This window comes from Tasmannia lanceolata, unplaced genomic scaffold (genome assembly GCF_043159265.1).
Source record: "Tasmannia lanceolata isolate RefF3 unplaced genomic scaffold, GAP_Taslan_0.1 ptg000019l, whole genome shotgun sequence".
Classification (NCBI taxonomy): Eukaryota; Viridiplantae; Streptophyta; class Magnoliopsida; order Canellales; family Winteraceae; genus Tasmannia; species Tasmannia lanceolata.
Genome location: NW_027518696.1, coordinates 12,426,915 through 12,445,916, shown reverse-complemented (window position 1 = coordinate 12,445,916; position 19,002 = coordinate 12,426,915). Strand labels below are relative to the sequence as shown.

Genomic DNA, 19,002 nt, shown 5'->3' with positions numbered 1-19,002 from the left:
AATTCAACTACGTTAAGACTACTTGAACCCAAATTCTAATCCTATCCGAATTTGCCAACCATCTAAAACCCTCTATCCTAATTGGACTCAACAACCTAAAAGAAAGACTTTGTTTATGCTAGACTCACACCCATACAACATATAAAATCTCAAAACGGACTCCTCATTCATTAGATAGAGAAAATCGCCAAGATTTCGTGATCCGCTGCCGAGTGTGCTTGTTCCCCCCTTCTTCCTTACTCCTTACCATGGCAAGTCTTTGTGAAATAACTCCGATGAGAAGAAAAAGAAGGCGTTAAGAGACCCTCCTGGCCCAACCCTAGATACTCTAAGATCCTTTTTCAAACCTGCTCCCATTGGAATGTATTTTTATTGACCAATCAGAATTGCCTCCCAGAACCTTTAATTGTCCTCTATGAAGATTGAATTGGGTCTCAACAGGAAAATCGATATTTTACTACCAATCACAAGTTTTATCTGTTAAAAATATTTTTTAAAATATTTGAAAATGTTTTAAACAAGTTTTGATAGGATTTAGTTGCTGGTCCAGGTTGTTTCTTCGGAACTCTGTTTTGTTCAATGTTATAGTCCTTTGTGGCTCCGGTGGCGATTAGATCAACGTATCATTGCCCCAAGAGAAGTTCCCATCGAAGTTCAATATCAATCTTTGATTTTCCTACCCCAATCATGATTTTTCTAATTTGCCAATTATGAGTTGGGATCACAATTCTGTATATTCCATTTACTATAGAGGTTCCCAAGGAATTCATTAGAGGAATATTAAATCACCAACATTCTTGGCCCATGCTATGTATGATCGTAAAATAGTGGGCCCCACTACATCAAAATCTGAGTTGTAAATTGTGGGCTCCACCTTATATATGGGTTAGGGGGAGATGGTGGGCCCCACATATCGAAACCTGAAGTGTAAAATGGTGGGCCCAAACAATCTATAACAACCATTCTCTGCCTTCATGGAGCAAATTCCTGACTCTGCCTCAGCGAGGAGTAGGTGTCCTTACTAAAGCTGATTATATGGGTTAAAACTTGGAAAGGTTTATCTCTCCATATCGTAGCCAAGCTTTCTCTCCTATGTCCAAAATGTGTTGGAATTCTAGGAAAGCATTGCTTTTAGGCTCTTGCGTTCCCGGGAAAGCAAATCCCTGGAAACAGACTCCTTTTTGCTTGACAAGACCTTGACAGGATATAATTCTGGTGTTCACTTGCTTTCCTGAGAAATTAACAAGCCTGGGTGGAATATGTCAAATAATGACATGGAGTTGCCAAAAATGACGTGGAAATGTCCCTTTTCTCACTAGTGTGGGAAACCAACTCCCATTATTTTGGTCGGATTTGCTTTCTCGGGAAAACTAGTGATAAAAGGTGGGCAAGCAGTTTCTCAGGAAACATTTTCCTGCATAGATCCTGCGCACGTGAACAGGCGCGGGAAACCTTTTCCTACACAGTTTCCCTGGATTTCTTTTCCTAATGCCATGTCAGAATCCCGGGAAATCTTTTCTTTTCCTTTCCCGGGAAAACAAGTGAACCGAGCCTTAGGGCATGTTTTGTTGGAAACGTGGTTGTACGAATTTTGCATATCCCATTTTCTCTCTATCCATATGTGCAGAAATATCGGGAAAATTGATACCTACACTTCCTTATTTTGACAATAACGGCTAATATTGGCTATCTGTACGTTAATACTCGCCTAATCTGCAGTGGCATTATCAAAATCATATCTATTAAAAACCACATTTTGGAAGCTCCCTGCTTTTTTTTGGAAGAAACGCGTCTTGCTAACGATGGTCAAAAAGCTGTTTTTTTTTTCCTTCAAATTTGAAATTTCTCTGTGTCTTGTTTCTTGAAAACCCAAACAAGAGAAAGCGATAAATGAGCAGAAAGAAGGCCTATTAGTCTCTTCATTCCAAGAACGGGATTGCTCCTTCTATATTTTCTGGGTTCTTGTTAGTAATGGAAGGTAAGGAAATGGGGAATTCAGATGGAGTTGGAGAGAAAAGGAATCATGATGTTGTGGAGAAGGGAGTGGAAGTAACAAATAAGGGAGCTGTGGAGAAACCATCGGTTAGGGATGTATGGAATGCTCTTATTTGGCATGGTGGTTCTGTTTATGATGCCTGGCTTAATGCTGTTGCTGCGCAAGTAATGATTTTCTTGATTTTTCTATGGTCTAGATTATAAGTGGCTTTTGTTGAATTGCTTGGGATTGAGGGAATTCTTTTCTATATTCTTATTCTAATCCTCTCATGTTTCTCTTCTCAAATGGGTTTTGTATGTATCCTTTCTTTTATGATCGGCGTGGGAAAAAAAAAATTATTTTAAAGGAAAAGAAGAGAAGTGGGAATTGGTTTTTGGGTTTTGGGTTTTTTTTCAAATTATTTTTATGGGACTCTTACATTGGTTGTTCATGATCATGGATTGAATTCAGCTTTGTTCAAAATGATTAAATAACACCAACTCTAACAGAATTAGCTTTTGGAGTAATTGGTTGTTTCAGAAGATTTATCACATGTTATTGAAAGATTTGATTATGATATGTTATTTTCTTTTCATTGAATGTTGTGTTGATGAACAGGTTGGATCTTTGATTCTCACTCTGCCATATACCTTTGCTCAAATGGGTTATTGGTTTGGGGTTGGTTCCCAGTTTCTTTATGGTGCTTTTGGATGCTGGACGGTCTATATTCTCGGTCTTTTTCATGCTGAGGCTTCTCAAAGGACCAGAGCTACTGGTATTATTCACCAAAAACATGTTCTCCAGGTTGATCCTTCCACTAACAATTGTTTCTCTTCTTGATTTCATTCCCTTGTATTCTGTCTTTGCATATATGACCTTCAATAGGAAGCTGTTATTTATTTATTTTTATTTTTTTTCATTTTCTTCTGTGACTCAATTTTTCCTAGATTCCTAGATTCTAACACGGGTATTCACTTTTTATACTCTGGTTTCTAAATACTATCATGTCACTGTTGTGTCACATGTTCTTTGGTGTGTGGAGGATTCCATGGCCTTGAATTCTTTATACTTTATTTTTTCTAGTGATAAATGGTTTGAAATACAATTTTGTCATCATTTGTCACATGTTCTTTAGTGCTGGTGCATGGATGGCTTTAAGGTCAATTTTATATTGTTTTTCTCATATTCTTTGGTGTATGTAAAATTTCCACTTTATTAAAGTTAGAAAGTCACTACTTTTGATAATAATCAGTTCAGTCAGCTACATGGTTATAAGTATTAAGGTATTTTTAGCTAATATAGACCCATAGCTGTGGTCTATATTTGAGTCCTAGTTTTCCATGTTGGACAATGCATTGCTTTGGAAATCCATAGGAAAAGGTTAAGCTTCAATTTCCAACATAACTAACTACTAGCTTTGCTTAATCCTCCTAGATATAGATGAGTACCCTAAGCACCTAACTGGCCAAGAATCCACATGGGTATCAAATTATGATGCCTTTGTGTAATATCATGCCCTCTTATCTGTAAAATCGTTATGAATGGTAAAGGATCAATTGTAAATACTTATGTGAGCTTTATTACCATGAACTGCAATGTACATATTATGATTTCCATCATAAAGACCCACCACACCAATGATATGTGTTTTATCTTTTTTTTTTTTTTCATTACGCCATTTATATATCTTCTGAATCAAATATACCCTCAGCTGAGATGATTTTCGATTCTCCAAAAGATAGCATCTATTGCAGGTTTAGAATTGTAGGCTGTTAGGCCTAAAATCGGTAACAGATATGACAGTGACGTAAAAGCCGAGCTGGAGGACCCGAGAGACCGAGGTGAGGGAGCTGAGTAGCTGAGCCCTGCGTAAAGAGCAAACGAGGTCAGAAAACCAACCCGGAGTGTTACTCCTGACAGGCCCTTCGACACTCAAGTCAGTATGAGCAGGAGTGCAGAGCTAGTTTTTAGAGTGGTGGGTAAGAAGTTATTACCCTGTTTATGAGCTTTGGAAGCCCTTTTATAGAGAAACATTGGGGTAGTTGGGGAGTTAATGCTCCAAGACAGGTGTCGACCAGCTATAGGTCCAAGTTCACCTACTCTGTGGTAATTACCAAACTACCCCTGCTGACGCGGGGTCTGTGGTGGGCCCCCCTCAAGACACGTGTCGACAGCTAATAGGCCGGTCTGCAGGGGGCCCTCCTCTAGCCACGTGTCGGCAGCTAATAGGCTGCTGTTTTTACACCCCATCAGTTGCCCCCCAGTTCTCAAAGTTATTACGGTGACTTGGGGAAATGTCGTAGAGTACATCTCTGATTGGCAGTGGTCGAGGCCCTGCCTGTGAGGCAGTCCAGAATTTGGAGCAGTCCGGAATCTGGGGCAGTCCGGAAATTGGAGCAGTCCGGAAGTTTGGAGCAGTCCGGAATCTGGGGCAGTCCGGAATCTGGAGCAGTCCGGAAATTGGAGCAGTCCGGAATCTGGGGCAGTCCGGAAATTGGAGCAGTCCGGAAGTTTGGAGCAGTCCGGAATCTGGAGCAGTCCGGAAATTGGAGCAGTCCGGAAGTTGGAGCAGTCCGGAAATTATCAGTCCGGAATTTGGAGCAGTCCGGAGTTGATAGTAGTCCGGAGCTTGTCAGTCTGGCTCTGGCCGGACTGCTTTTGTCGCGTAGCGAGACGCGTCATATCCAGTCCGGCTTGGGCCAGACTGCTTTTTGTCGTTTAGCGAGACGCGTCATATCCAGTCCGGCTTGGGCCGAACTGCTTTTTGTCGCGTAGCGAGACACGTCATATCCAGTCCGGCTTGGGCCGGACTGCTTTTTGTCGCGTAGCGAGACGTGTCATATCTAGTCCGGCTTGGGCCGGACTGCTTTTTATCCCCGGACTCAAATTATTTTGAGGGCTACCCTCCACACGAGCACGCGCGTATTTTCACTTATACCCTTGCCCCGAAGTTTGTGCCCGTCATTAATGAAAGACACGCGGCACTATTCAAGCGTCCTCAAAATGTGTGCCCTTCATTTAATGCCCCCGCCTCCGAAAAACCTATAAAGAGGAGGTTTTTACCTTTCATTTTTCACTTTTTACTTCTCCTCTTCTTTTCTCTGCCAGTTCGGCGAAGGCCAGTTCGGCTCGTGTAGTTTTGTGGTTGGGAACGGCGGTGGATTCGGGAGCTTTCAGTTTGATACCCGGAGGTTTCAGTTCGGACTGGTAATTTTCTTGAGCGCGTCTCATTCGTTTCTTTTCCTGCTTTTATGTCTAGTAGCTCTAGTTCTGAGTCCGGTTCGGGGGACTCGTCCTCTAGTAGTTCAGAGTCTAGATCGTCGATTAGGACCCAGGATATGCCTACCTGGTCACCAGCCCCGAAAATGGCAAGTCCCAATGTCAGTGTGGATATCATATGTAGTGATGAGGAAGTGGAGGACGAAGTGATTTTGGACTTGAACGCCATTCCGCTTCCGACAGATAGTTACGTCCCACTGGAGGGGAGTGTTGGTAGTGATGCCGGTGAGGCGTCCACAACGTTTATCCCTGACCGGGCCGTTGAGGTCGTGGCGAGGGCCCGGATGGATGCCAATCCCAAATACAACATACAGGCTCTCAACGAGGAGAATCACCTGGATGAGTCCATGATGGTGGTGATTAGGAATAAATACTGTATTCCATCCAGGTTTGGGCTGAGGGAGGCGGCGGAGGGAGATAGGGCTTGTAACGAAAGCTCTGACGTTTGCATATACGATGAGTCGTTGAGGGCCGGACTCAGATTTCCTATGCACCCATTCTTCGCCTCGGTGCTTCAATACTTCGGGCTGGCTCCGGCTCAGGTAGCGCCGAACTCATGGAGGCTATTGACAGGGTTCGTATACCTCGTTCAGGGTCGGCTTCAGAGGAACTTGTCAGTGCCGTTGTTCCGCGTGTGTGCGCAATTGAAGAAGCACAAGGGCGGGGGTTGGATCTACATTAGCCAGCGCCCGGAGGTGAAAATGATCACTGGCATTCCTTCCTCGATACACTTGTGGAGAAATAGGTTCTTTTATGTCGAGGACAGGGAGTCCAGCGAGCCCTGGCCGGTTCCTTTGAAATGGGGCACCCCGGATACAGTCGCGATAAGTCGCAAGCCGTTTCTTGAGGGTGAAGATGCGAGGACACTTGCTTTGCTTCGGGAGGTGCTGGACCGTGAGGGACTGTAAGCCCAAGGGTCTACTCTCCTATCTTGTTTTGATGATTCTAAACATAATTGATTGTGTTTTTGAATACTAATCAATTTGCTTTGAAGTGTTGTGTTTGAGATATGATTGATCATTGAAGAAACCAACACACAACATTGTCATGCTTGGAGATATCCCATACAAGAGTCAAAGGAGCTAAGTGAAGCTCACCTCATCTCTCAAGCAAGCATACACAAGATGGAAGATCAATTGAAGACCAAGACTAAAGAGAAGTTGAAAGCTACATAGGTATCATTGTACATCCTTTCTCTTTAGATTTCCAAGTCAAGGCAAAGTGTTTTCAAAATGTTTTTCAAAGAACACTTAAGAACTTAAAATGGATTAGTGAATGGTTATGTGGTGGACCAACATGTTGGGACCCTCATAAACATTCCAAAATAATCATAGGAGTTGAGTTCCAAAAGCTAAAAATCAAATAAGCAATAAAAATCAAAATCTGTGGATTTTTAGGCTTCTCGGAACTCCGAGATTTTTTCTCGGAGCTCCGAGCTCGGAACTCCGAGAGTTCCCTCGGAACTCCGAGAAAAGGTCCAGTAGCATCTGGACATTTTCTCGGAACTCCGAGAAAATTTCTCGGAACTCCGAGAAATGGTCCAGTAGAAATTTTATTTCTTCTGGCCGTTGTCTCGGAACTCCGAGAATATTTCTCGGAACTCCGAGAATTCTCGGAACTCCGAGAATTCTCGTAACTCCGAGAATGTTTCTCGGAACTCCGAGAACCCTGCGACAGCTCAGAATATAGCCGTTGGGATTTGAATTAATTCTTGTATTTTGATATTCCCACCCCCAAACGGTCATATTCTTTGGAGAGGCTATAAATACAATATGTAGAGAAGTTTTTCCTCTCTCTCTTGATCTTTGAAAAACATCCTTAAGCATCAAAAACATTTGCAATCCATTTTAGCTTGAGTTTTTGTTTTTCATCCCAAACTTGCCTTTCACTTGTGAATCTTTTGAGTTTGGATATAGTAGTGCTTTCACTTGCAAATCACCATCTTTGAAGAGCAATCAAGGGTCTACAAAGAGCATCAAGCTTTCAAGAAGAAGCCAAGCTATTCTCTTTCAAATCTTGTATAGGTGGCTAGGGCATTCCCTTTTTAATTCCCTAGAGAGCAACCGCTTAGAACTCGGCGGAGAAGGAGAGTCTTTGTAAAGGTGTAAGGGCATCCTTGTTTAATATCCCTTGGATTTGTAACCGCCTCGGAGCCGGGCATCGTGGAGGTCTCCTATAGTGGAATCCCTCAAGTGCGACCTTGAGTAGAGTGGAGTAGGCCATTGGCCGAACCACTATATATCGGTGTGTCATTTCTCACTCTTGCATTTCCATTATTGTTTGGTTTGGCATTTTATTTTGTTTGTCAATTATATTTGCACTAACCAAATATTCAATTAAGTGAAGAAAATTCCAATTAGGGTTCATAGGTAATTCTCAAAAGGCCTAATTTTGAGGAAAATTCAATTCACCCCCCCTCTTGACTATTTCAGGGACCTACTGATTGTTCGGACTTCCAAGGGGAAGAGGTTCTGGTCGGGTTGGGCCTTAGTACTGCGACCCGGGCACGTACGTGGCTAGTCTTGTTTAAAACTTATCTTTCCTCTTTTTCCTTGCTTTTGACTGGTTTCGCTTGTGTGTCGATTTTCAGAGATGCAGCAACAGTCTTTGATAGACAAAATGAGGAAGGGGGCGTTTGGGAAGACCCAACAGGGCCAGAAAAGGAAGACCGTAGAGATGGCGAGTCTGGCGCCATCCCAGGCCACGGCACCGCCTACTAAGGCCAAGACAGTGGTTAAGTTGGTGGGCACCCATAGCCGTGGCGTGGAATCTTCCAAGTCGGTAGGGGCATCAGCTGGAGCCCGTCCTCCCGCGGTGAGGACTAGAGACAATGTTTTCCGGCCCAACTGGGCCGTCCAGAAGAACGACACCGGCCTGGGTGAGACCCGGGTGGCTAAGGAGCTCCTTAGTAAAGTCCTCAGTAGTGACAAGCTCCAGGTTCTCAACGAACCTCCTGCCGCGGTTGAAGAGGCCATTTTTTCGTCAGCTTACCAGGTGAAATGGCTTTCAAGTGTTTATTTATTTTTGCTCTATCCCTCACTTTTCTGTGCTAACGCTGGTCAATCTGCCTGCTGATTTTGTTGTACTATAATGACCTCAATCAGAAGAGTCAGAAGTTTGCGGAGGCGATAACGAAATCCGAGGAGGAGAACGGCAAGCTGATCCAAGAGGCAAAAGAGCTTCAGAGGACTATTGAAAAATCGGCGAAGGAAAACAAGTGGCTTAAAGAAGATTTCGCCGCTCAGCTGACTGCGCAGAAGGAGAAAGCGGTGGAAGCCCTCAACGTCCAGAGGGAGAGAGCCCGAGAGAGGCAAGAAGTGGCCGTTCAAAGGAAGGAGGACGAACTCGTCGCCCTATCTAGTGAGGCGTACAAAATTGGGTTCTATGACTGCCTTGAGCAGGTTAAGGAATCAAATCCGGGCGTTGACCTGACGGGAATGGTTCTCCCCGACCTACCGACGATTGGTGGTGATGAGCCGGCCACCATGGCCGCACCCTCTGCTCCAGGGACAGATTTAGCGATGGAGGGTAGCAAGGAGGCGCCTTGATCTCCCCTTCTCTCTTTTTGGCGATTTCTTGATTTCTTTTTGTAATGGCCCCTTGGAGGCCCAACTTTTGTAACAGCCTTTTGAGGCATTATCTTTGTAATGGTCCTTAGAGGCCTTAACTCGTGAATGGAAAGTAAACTCTTATTGTCCACCCCTTTTCCACTTGTCTGTCTCTGGTTTATACTGTTTGACCGTATACTGTGTTGATTTTGCTCTAGACGGGCGTCCTGGGCCTGGGTTGATCCTAGTGGGCTAGGTTTCTCAGGAGCTTTGGTTTTTGCATCCGGGCTGGTTCTGGACCAGGAGTGGGCTCCTGGTCTTTGCGGAGGCGAGCCGTGGCGGACCAAGCGTCAAGTACCCTAGTTTTAGTGAACTGGGTTTCCAAGGAGCTTTGGTTTTTGCATCCGGGCTGGTTCCGGACCAGGAGTGGGCTCCCGGTCTTTGCGGAGACGAGCCGTGGCGAACCAAGCGTCGAGTACCCTAGTTTTAGTGAACTGGATTTCCAAGGAGCTTTGGTTTTTGCATCCGGGCTGGTTCCGGACCAGGAGTGGGCTCCCGGTCTTTGCGGAGACGAGCCGTGGCGAACCAAGCGTCGAGTACCCTAGTTTTAGTGAACCGGGTTTCCAATTTGATGAGTACGAAGAGATTTGCAAACGAGCTTCTTTCATTCACATTCAGTATATATTTACAAAGTCATTTTTGCGCCGGGTAGCCCGCTACTGATGGTATTTGCGAAGGTTCTTTGAGTTCCAGGCATGGGGTAATAGCTATTCCTCGAGTGTTTCCAGTTTATAACTTCCCGGACGCATCACCTCTTTTACTCGGTAAGGCCCCTCCCAGGTTGGGGAGAGTTTTCCGACCTTCTTGGGTTGGGAGATAGCAGCTTTCCTTAAGACCAGATCCCCTACTCGGAATTCTCTGGGGCGTACTTTGGAGTCATGATAGCGGGACACTTTCTGCTTGTAGGCGGCGACTCTTATTCGGGATTCTTCTCTGGCCTCCTCCAATAAGTCGAGATTTGCGCGGAGTCCGTCACCATTGAGCTGTTCATTGAAGTTGTTGACTCTGGGAGAAGGGGTGCCTACATCGACCGGTATTATTGCCTCTGTTCCAAAGGACATGTTGAATGGTGATTCACCCGTTGGTGTACGCGGGGTGGTACGATATGCCCATAGGACGTGATAAAGCTCATCTGCCCATCGACCAGCTTTTTCGTCTAGCCTTTTCTTTATCCCTTGCAGTAGGATTCGGTTTGTCACTTCTGTCTGCCCATTGGTCTGTGGGTGCGCTACTGAGGTGAACCTCTGCTCAATCTTCAAGTCGGAGCAAAACTTCCGAAAATTCCGGCAGTCTAACTGTTTACCGTTGTCTGTTATCAAGGCGCGAGGGATCCCGAATCTGCAGACGACTGACTTCCAAAAGAAATTCTGCACGTTCTGCTCGGTGATCTAGGCTAGAGGTTCAGCCTCCACCCATTTGGTAAAATAATCGATGGCCATTACTACGAAGGTGCGCCTTCCGGAGGCCGGCGGAAAGGGGCCCAAGATGTCCATTCCCCACATTGCGAAGGGTAGCGGGCTAATGATTGGAGCCATAGATACAGCGGGCTGATGAATGGTGTGCGAAAACTTTTGGCATCTTTCACACTTCTTGACCAGAGCCAGTGCGTCTTGTCTCAATGTCGGCTAGTACAGACCTCTCAGCAAAACTTTGACCGCCAGGGCCTTGCCCCCCAGATGTTCCCCACAAATACCTTCGTATGTCTCTTGCAGGGTGTACGTGGCATCGCTGGGCCGGAGACACTTCAAGTACGGGAGGGTGTAGGACCTTTTGTACAGGTTCTCACCGTCGAGTGAAAACCGGGCTGCCCTTTGGATCACCTTGCGGGCTTCTTTCTTGGCCTCGGGTAGTTTTCCACTACGCAGGTAGTCGACGATCTCGTCCATCCAGCAGGACTCGTGCTCTACCTGCATGACTTCAGCGGCCTTTCTTTCGATACTGGAGCTCTGTAGAAACTCCATACATATATTTCTGAGAGTCGTGTATCCGGATGCGGCCAGCTTAGACAGTACATCTGCTTTTGTATTCTCTGTTCTGGGGATTCTGACGACCTCGAAACTTTTGAACTTGGTGGATAACTGTCGGACCTGGGAGAGGTACTTGACCATACGCTCGTCGCGGGCTTCGTATGCTCCTTGGATCTGGTTTGCAACCAACTGGGAATCACAGTAGGTTTTCAATCTTTGGGCGCCAGTTTGGACTGCAAGATTCATTCCGGCAAGGAGGGCTTCATATTCAGCCTCATTGTTGGAATGCGCGGAATCCGAACCTCAAGGCGTAGTCTAGAGTGAAGCTGTCCGGCCCGGTTAGAACCAGACCGGCTCCGCAGCCAACCTTGTTTGAAGATCCGTCCACGTGCACTTCCCAGAACGGTTCGGCGGTTGAAGGGCCCTGTTCCGCTGGTGGTATGGGGATGATTTCTGTTCCGGCTCCATCTTCTGCTAGCTCCTCAGCTGCAATTGCCTTTTCCGCCGCTGGGGCTTGGGCGACCTCAGGATCGGTGATCTGCTGGGGGATGGTGCATTCAGCGACGAAATCAGCTAGTACTTGAGCCTTGATCGCGAGCCTTGGCATATACCGGATGTCAAACTCACTCAGTTCCACGGCCCATTTCACGAGTCGTCCTGAGGTGTCCGGCTTGTGGAGGACTTGCCTGAGCGGCTGGTCAGTCAGGACCTTTATCGTGTGAGCTTGAAAATACGGTCTCAACTTCTTGGCTGCCATAACCAGGGCGTAGGCCAACTTCTCGACCCGCTGGTACCTGACTTCCGCATCGTGCAGGCCTTTGCTAACATAGTAGACTGGTTTTTGCTGGCTGTGCTCTTCGCGAACTAAGACTGCTGCCAGAGCCAGGGGGCTTACGGACAGATACAATAGTAGCTCTTCACCAGGCTCCGGCTTCGTCAGTAGCGGTGGAGAGGATAAGTATTGTTTTAACTCCTCGAAGGCTGCCTGGCATTCCTCTGTCCAGGGCACGGTCTTGAGACCTTTGACTGTGTTGAAGAAGGGGAGACACGTCTCTGCAGATTTTGAGATGAAGCGCCCAAGCGCGGCTACCATCCCGGTCAGTCGCTGCACTTCTCTGATGGTTTTTGGCGGAGTGAGCTCCACCACGGCCTTGATTTTTTCTGGATTGGCCTCTATCCCTCTTTGGCTAACCATAAACCTTAGGAACTTTCCCGAGCTGACACCAAAGGTGCACTTGGTGGGATTGAGCTTCATCTTATGGTTTCTCAGGATTTGAAATGTTTCTTTCAAGTCGGAGACATGATCTTGCGCGCTTCGGCTTTTGACCAGCATGTCGTCGACATAGACTTCCATGTTGCGGCCGATCTGATTCCGGAAGAGCTTGTTTACCAGCCTCTGATATGTGGCCCTGGCGTTTTTCAGGCCGAAGGGCATGACACGGTAGCAGTAGGTTCCCTGGTCTGTGACAAAGGAGGTCTTCGGTATATCAGACTCATACATTATGATCTGATTATATCCGGAGAAGGCGTCCATGAGGCTCAATAACTCGTGACCTGCGGTGGCGTCGATGAGCTGATCGATCTTTGGGAGCGGGTAGCTGTCCTTGGGGCAGGCTTTATTCAGATCAGTGAAGTCGACATAGGTTCTCCATTTCCCATTTGCCTTTTTCACCAGGACTACGTGTGCCAACCAATCCGGGTATTGGATTTCTCGAATGAAGTCGCCTTTCAGGAGCCTCTCCACTTCTTCTTTGATCGCCTGCCGCCTTTCGAGGGCGAAGTGTCTTCTTTTCTGCTTTACCGGCCTGCAGGTTGGGTCAACACCTAGTATGTGCGTACTGACCTCCGGGTTAATACCGGGCATGTCGGCGGGGGCCCATGCAAAGACATTTGCGTTGTCCTAAAGAAATTGGGTGAGGCTGCGCCGGGTGCCGTTGTCTAGAGAGGAGCCGATCTGAATGACCTTCTCATCATCATTCTCGCACAGGGGGATGGAGATAAGGTCTTCGGCGGGCTAAGTTCCCTGAGCTTCATCCCTTAGGTCGAGTAGCTCAATCGGCAATGACTCCGTCGCATTTTTGCCCTTGAGTGCCATTGCATAACACTCCCTAGATTGCGGCTGGTCCCCCCTTACTTCTCCAACGCCGTTTGGCGTAATAAACTTCATCTTCTGGTGATAAGCAGACGCGACGGCGCGGATCAGGTTCTGGCCAGGCCGTCCTAAAATAGCGTTATAGACCGAAGTAGCCCTCACTACTAGGAAGTTGACCATGGCGAAAACTTGGCAGGGTGACTCTCCGACGAGGACAGGAAGTTCGATTTGTCCCTCAACCTTGACGACCTCTCCCGAAAAGCTGAAAAGATCTGAGTTCGCCGGCCTTAAGCGGTCGTCACCTATCATCATTCTTTCGAAGGCGTGATAGTACAAAATGTCAGTTGAGCTCTCATTGTCTACCAGGATTTTCTTCAACTCCCAGTTTGCGACGAGCATGGTTAGAACCAAGGCGTTGTCGTGCGGTAATATCAGGTTGTCGAGGTCCGCATCCGAGAAGGAGATCTCATTCTCCGTCTTCATCTTCTTACTGCATGTTTGCACGGCATTGACTCGGCGCGCATATGCTTTTCGAGCAGCAGACGAGGTGCCTCCAGCTGCCGGACCACCCATAATTGTGCCAATGACTCCCCTTGGTTGGGAGCGGTGTGCCTCTAGCTGTGGACTAGGCGGCGGAGGAGATTGACCCCGGGCGGGGGGCGGTTGTGACAGCCGAGGGCTCCTACCCTGAGGACCTTTCTCCTTGTGCTCACTTCGGCGGGCGTCGCTTCGGACGTATTTTTTCAAATAGCCCCTGCTAATCAACTGTTCTATTTCCTCCTTCAGCTGCCAGCATTCATCCGTGTCGTGGCCGTGGTCCCTGTGGAAACGACAGTACTTCAACTTGTCTCTCCTGTTTCCTTTGGAGATCATCAGGGTTGGCCACTTTACGAACTCTTCTCCGCTGATCGCGGCCAGGATATTTCTTCGGGAAGTGTTGAGAGGGGTGAAGTTCTCCTCCCTCCTCTGGGGGGATTTTTCTCTTCTGACGGCCTTGTCATCCCTACGCTGTTTAGCAGGGTTCTTATCTTCAGAGGTTCTCCTCCGATTCGCGTCCAGGGCAGCCAGGGTCTCCTCTACTGATACCAGGGTCTCCTCTACTGATATATACTCCTCTGCCCCGGCCATTAGATCCGCTAGGGAGTGAGGATTCCGGCGGGCCACTGCTCGGCTGAAATCATTTGATCTAGCACCTGCGAGAAGTGCGTTCGTAGCGGCCGAGGGGTCTAGATTTGGCACTTGAGTGCCTCCCTGTTGAAGCGGCTGACGAAGGCTTTGAGATGTTCATTATCCTCCTGCCGTAAGGCCATCAGGGATGCTGTGGTTTTCCTTGGCCTGCGGCTGCTCATGAAGTGGCGGACTAGATCTTCCCCGAAGTCGTCGAAGTTGCTGATGGAGTTCGGCCTGATCCTTGAGTACCGGTCAGGGTCGTCGGGAATGCTCTGCAAAGGAAACCGTCTGACGCACCGTGGAGGAGCATCATTGTTCGGAACGTCTCCAAGTGGTCCATGGGGTCAGTGGTCCCATCATATTGCGGGATAGTGGGCATTTTAAATCCCCTGGGTGCTGGGGCACCCATCACATCGTCGGTGAACGGCGTTCTGCTTGAGAATGCCCTAGAAACAGGCCGGCTTTGATCCTTAGCCAGCTCTTCAATTCTGTGGTCCATCTCTTCTATTCTCCGCAGCATCGGGTCAGCTCTACGGTCTGGTGACCTGTTTCTTTCCACAGATTGGCTCGCCGCGGAGCCGGAGTGGCTTTCCGGATTCCTACGACGGGACCGGGATTTTGCCTGTGGTGCGCGTTCTTCATGAGCTCGGCGCCTTTGCGCAGAGCGAGACAGCGACCTCCGACGGCGGTGCGGCTCTGTCTGTGCATGCTTGGCTGTGGGGTGACGGACTTGTTTGGTGGATTGGTGAGTTCGGTCCTCACCATGGCGCGACGACTCTCCCCTGTGGATATCTGGCCTCTCTTGGATAGGTCGTGGAGCTTCCGGAGGAGGTTGGGGAGGCGCCTGGAGTAGCTGCTGGTACTGACCAACGAGAGTTGTCATTTGCTGAAAGAGAGCTTGGACTTGCTCTGGAGTGGGCATGGGGTTCAGGTGTTCCGAACGAGGTTGGCTCTGTTCGGCCGTAGCAGAAGCTGCCACCACCAGCGAGGCGATTCGCTTACTCCGGGTCCTGCGGGGCAGGACGGCTCGGGTAGTCCGCGCGGTTGGCACCCGCGCACTCCTGCGCCCTGTCATTTTTGTGAGATATCTGGGAACAGCTTTTAGTTCTGCGGTCCCACGGATGACGCCAATCTGTTAGGCCTAAAATCGGTAACAGATATGACAGTGACGTAAGAGCCGAGCTGGAGGACCCGAGAGACCGAGGTGAGGGAGCTGAGTAGCTGAGCCCTCCGTAAAGAGCAAACGAGGTCAGAAGACCAACCCGGAGTGTTACTCCGGACAGGCCCTTCGACACTCAAGTCAGTATGAGCAGGAGTGCAGAGCTAGTTTTTAGAGTAGTGGGTAAGAAGTTATTACCCTGTTTATGAGCTTTGGAAGCCCTTTTATAGAGAAAAATTGGGGTAGTTGGGGAGTTAATGCTCCAAGACAGGTGTCGACCAGCTATAGGTCCAAGTTCACCTACTCTGAGGTAATTACCAAACTACCCCTGCTGACGCGGGGTTTGCGGTGGGCCCCCCTCAAGACACGTGTCGACAGCTAATAGGCCGGTCTGCAGGGGGCCCTCCTCTAGCCACGTGTCGGCAGCTAATAGGCTGCTGTTTTTACACCCCATCATAGGCCAGTAGGAATTTAGCTGAGAACTTCTCTTATTTTGGACTATATTCCAAAATGCTCACCAGGGATTCTTTTGTAATTTTATTTATTAATCCATTTTAATATTAGTTATTGAAGACTAAAAAGGATCTGCTAACTAATGATTTTAATTATTTGAGTACCTTAGATTACATACTAGGTAATGTCCTTATTCTGGCACTTTGATAATGTTCTCTGTACAATTACGTTCAATCAAGACTCTGTTGCTAAATGCTATCCAACATATATATTCCTTCACAATTCCTGTAATACCTTTATAATAGTACAAGTGTTGCAACTCATTCTCCTGTCATTCTCGTTTTCTATATCCTTTCACTCAGTATCATGAGGTTATCAGCATTGTTGCTGGAAAAGCACTTGGGAACGTGGTTCTGGCATTCAACATGACAGCTCTAACCTTTGCATGTGTATTGCAACTAATAGCTTGTTCCAGGTAAAGTATCCACCTTAAGAGGCATGCTTGTAAAGCCAATTTTCCAATTGAGAAATTTCATATGCCTAAGCAGTACTACTTTCTTTTCAGAAGCTTTAACATTATCTTACATGGTGATGCAGTCATATCTACTATATGAACTCAAATTGGAACAAGAGGGAGTGGCTTTACTTATTCGGTGCTCTTGCACTTCCAACTGTTCTGTTGCCTTCTGTCCACAATTTTCGTCTTATCTCATTTCTTGGTATTGCTACAACCAGCATTACTTCGGCATACATGACAGTAGCTGGTATTCAGCATGGTCAGGTGATGACATGTCATCTCTACTCCTAATTTTCTCTCATCATAGATCTGTAGTTTGTTTAAATTTTTGCTCGATATATAAAAACTTGCTCGAACCAAGATTGCTACTTTTGACGCAACAAGTTAATGGTTTTGTGAACTCTAGATTGGAGATGTGAGTCATCAAGGACCCAAGAGTATGATAGATTTCTTTACAGGATCCACAAACATCTTGTTTTCGTTTGGAAGCCATGGACTCTGCATGTCAGTACGAGTCAAATCTATAGTTATTCCTACAATTCTTTCTCTCCCTTATCATATTACATTATGGACTATGTGAGATGCTTAATTTAGTGACATGGAGGTGGCTATTTCTTTTGTTTCAGTGAATTAATGGAGGCTATGTGGAAACCCAGAAACTACAAGTATGCATATATATGTGCAGTTCTATACACCTACTTCCTAACTATTCCTAATTCTGTTTCGGTTTATTGGGCCTATGGAGACATCCTCCTGCATCGCTCAAATGCATTCGGAGTTTTGCCTCCTTCAAAAATGAAAAATGTATGCATAATTGCCATGATTCTTCACCAGGTAAGCTTGTATTTCGCTCTCTCTTTATCGAACAGAATATCACGTGCCTTAATCAAATGTTGATTGTTGGTCCTTTTTATACGCAGTACGTGGCATTCCTTCTGAATGTAAACCCATTGTTTTTGGCATGGGAGAAACTTGTCAGCGTTCACTTAAGCCGGAGATTCATGCTGAAAGCACTGGCAAGAGTGCCTGTTGTGCTGGTTATCTGGTTTTTTGCATTAGCTATTCCTTTCTTTGGACCTATTAACTCAATCATGGGAGCCTTCCTCATTTCCTTCTCAGTCTACATTATTCCAAGTGTAGCATTCATGAGAGCTTATTCAAAGAAGCAGTTAAAAACTGTAAGTACCCTGCTCATGTTTATGATTGATTGGCATTCTTTCTTCCTCTCCTCTTATTCCTTTTTTGGTTTGCTGTTCTATATTTCATAAACCAACATAAGACAGAGATTGTGTTTCACTCAGAAGTGTTCATAAACTCAGGACAAAACTCAGAAATCAACTTCTGGGTTCTGCTCACCGAGTCAATGGAAAACTCAATGTAAAAGCATCCAAATCAATGACCCTTTATAAAATCTGAGTTTGAAAGTTGGTGCTTGGAGGTTGGAGAAAGCGAGTTGACTCACTCAAGTTAATGAAATACTCATTGAATTAGCAGAAATTCAGGTGAACCAAGGGTCTTTCCTTATCTGTTGATATTTTTTCCCTTTTTCTCTAACAGGCTGAAAAAGATATTGCGAAATATGGACAGTTGATGTACTGGATGAGTGTCTTTGTAGCAGTGTGGGTATTTATTTTTGGATTCGGATTCGGTGGGTGGGCGAGTGCAACCAACTTCATCAGGCAAATTCAATCATTCGGATTTTTCGACAAATGCTACCAGTGCCCTACCAAGAAGTGAAGATCATATTTTGTTTTTACATAGTAATTAGAGCTTTTTCTTGAGCTTCATTGTATCTTTGGTGGTTTTTCTACATATGCTATTGAAATGCGATTTCGAATCCAAGGTGGCTATTTCGAATTCTCTTTCGTTAAAACACCAAAATAAATTACAGCTATACGAGTGATTAATGATAAAAGGTTTTATACATTTCTCATTCTTAAAATATTACCATTCCATATTTTTTGTAAGATCATGAAAATGATAAATTCCCAAAAGAAAAATAAGAGAAGCAAACTACAGATGGGGACCACTTGTGCAATGATCTAAACCATTCATCATTGATAGGTCATGGCCAAAAAGACTTGTTAGATCATCGGAAAATCATCACCTGACAACTTTTTGTTGCTAGAATTTTTTTTTTCCCTCCGAAAGATTGCATGGAGACTCCATCATAACTCATCCACTGAAATGATACCCCATATCTTGTTGACAAATTAACTAGTGGGTCTGAATGTATGCGTGATAAATATGTTTTTAATGAGAGATTTTTTTAAATTTTTTTAATTTTTTTTTAAAAAATCACTACCACAAATTTACAATTACATGTTTTGAGTTTTACCCACCCTAATAGTAAGTTTCTTAAATGGGAATAAAATATTATATTTCAACATGTTACTTGTTATAATCGTATTATCATGTAAAAAAAAATACTTGAGAATTGATTCAAGTATTTTGGCAAATCCACGAATTCCTCTTTTTGAGGTTTGGCGAATCTGACACTCGATACCCATGTCGGATTCCGACACTCGAGACCCAAGTTGGATTTTGACACGCCGTATTCATACTGATGCAACATAGTATACTAGACACCCCAATGTCCCCAAGATCTGTTCATTATGTAAGTTACTAGTCACAAGATTTGTTCATTATGTAAGATCTGTACATTAGAATTTAAAGTTTTCATAGGCTAATTGACATCTATGCGGTGGGAAGCTCAAGAATAAATTTCAATGTCTTCCTGCAATGGAATGAAGGTAGAGAAGAATAGGTAAAGCAGGAAGCA

General features: G+C 45.9%; 1 protein-coding gene across 1 annotated transcript; it reads left to right on the top strand.

Moving 5' to 3' along the window:
• Positions 1-1,809: 1,809 nt before the first annotated feature.
• Positions 1,810-18,146, top strand: LOC143852961 (auxin transporter-like protein 2). The gene is made up of 8 exons (XM_077362642.1): positions 1,810-2,160; positions 2,594-2,779; positions 16,066-16,178; positions 16,301-16,484; positions 16,627-16,724; positions 16,847-17,054; positions 17,141-17,398; positions 17,778-18,146. The coding sequence occupies exons 1-8, from the start codon at positions 1,972-1,974 to the stop codon at positions 17,955-17,957; spliced, it is 1,416 nt and encodes a 471-aa protein (XP_077218757.1). The 5' UTR covers positions 1,810-1,971; the 3' UTR covers positions 17,958-18,146.
• The last annotated feature ends 856 nt before the right edge of the window (positions 18,147-19,002 follow it).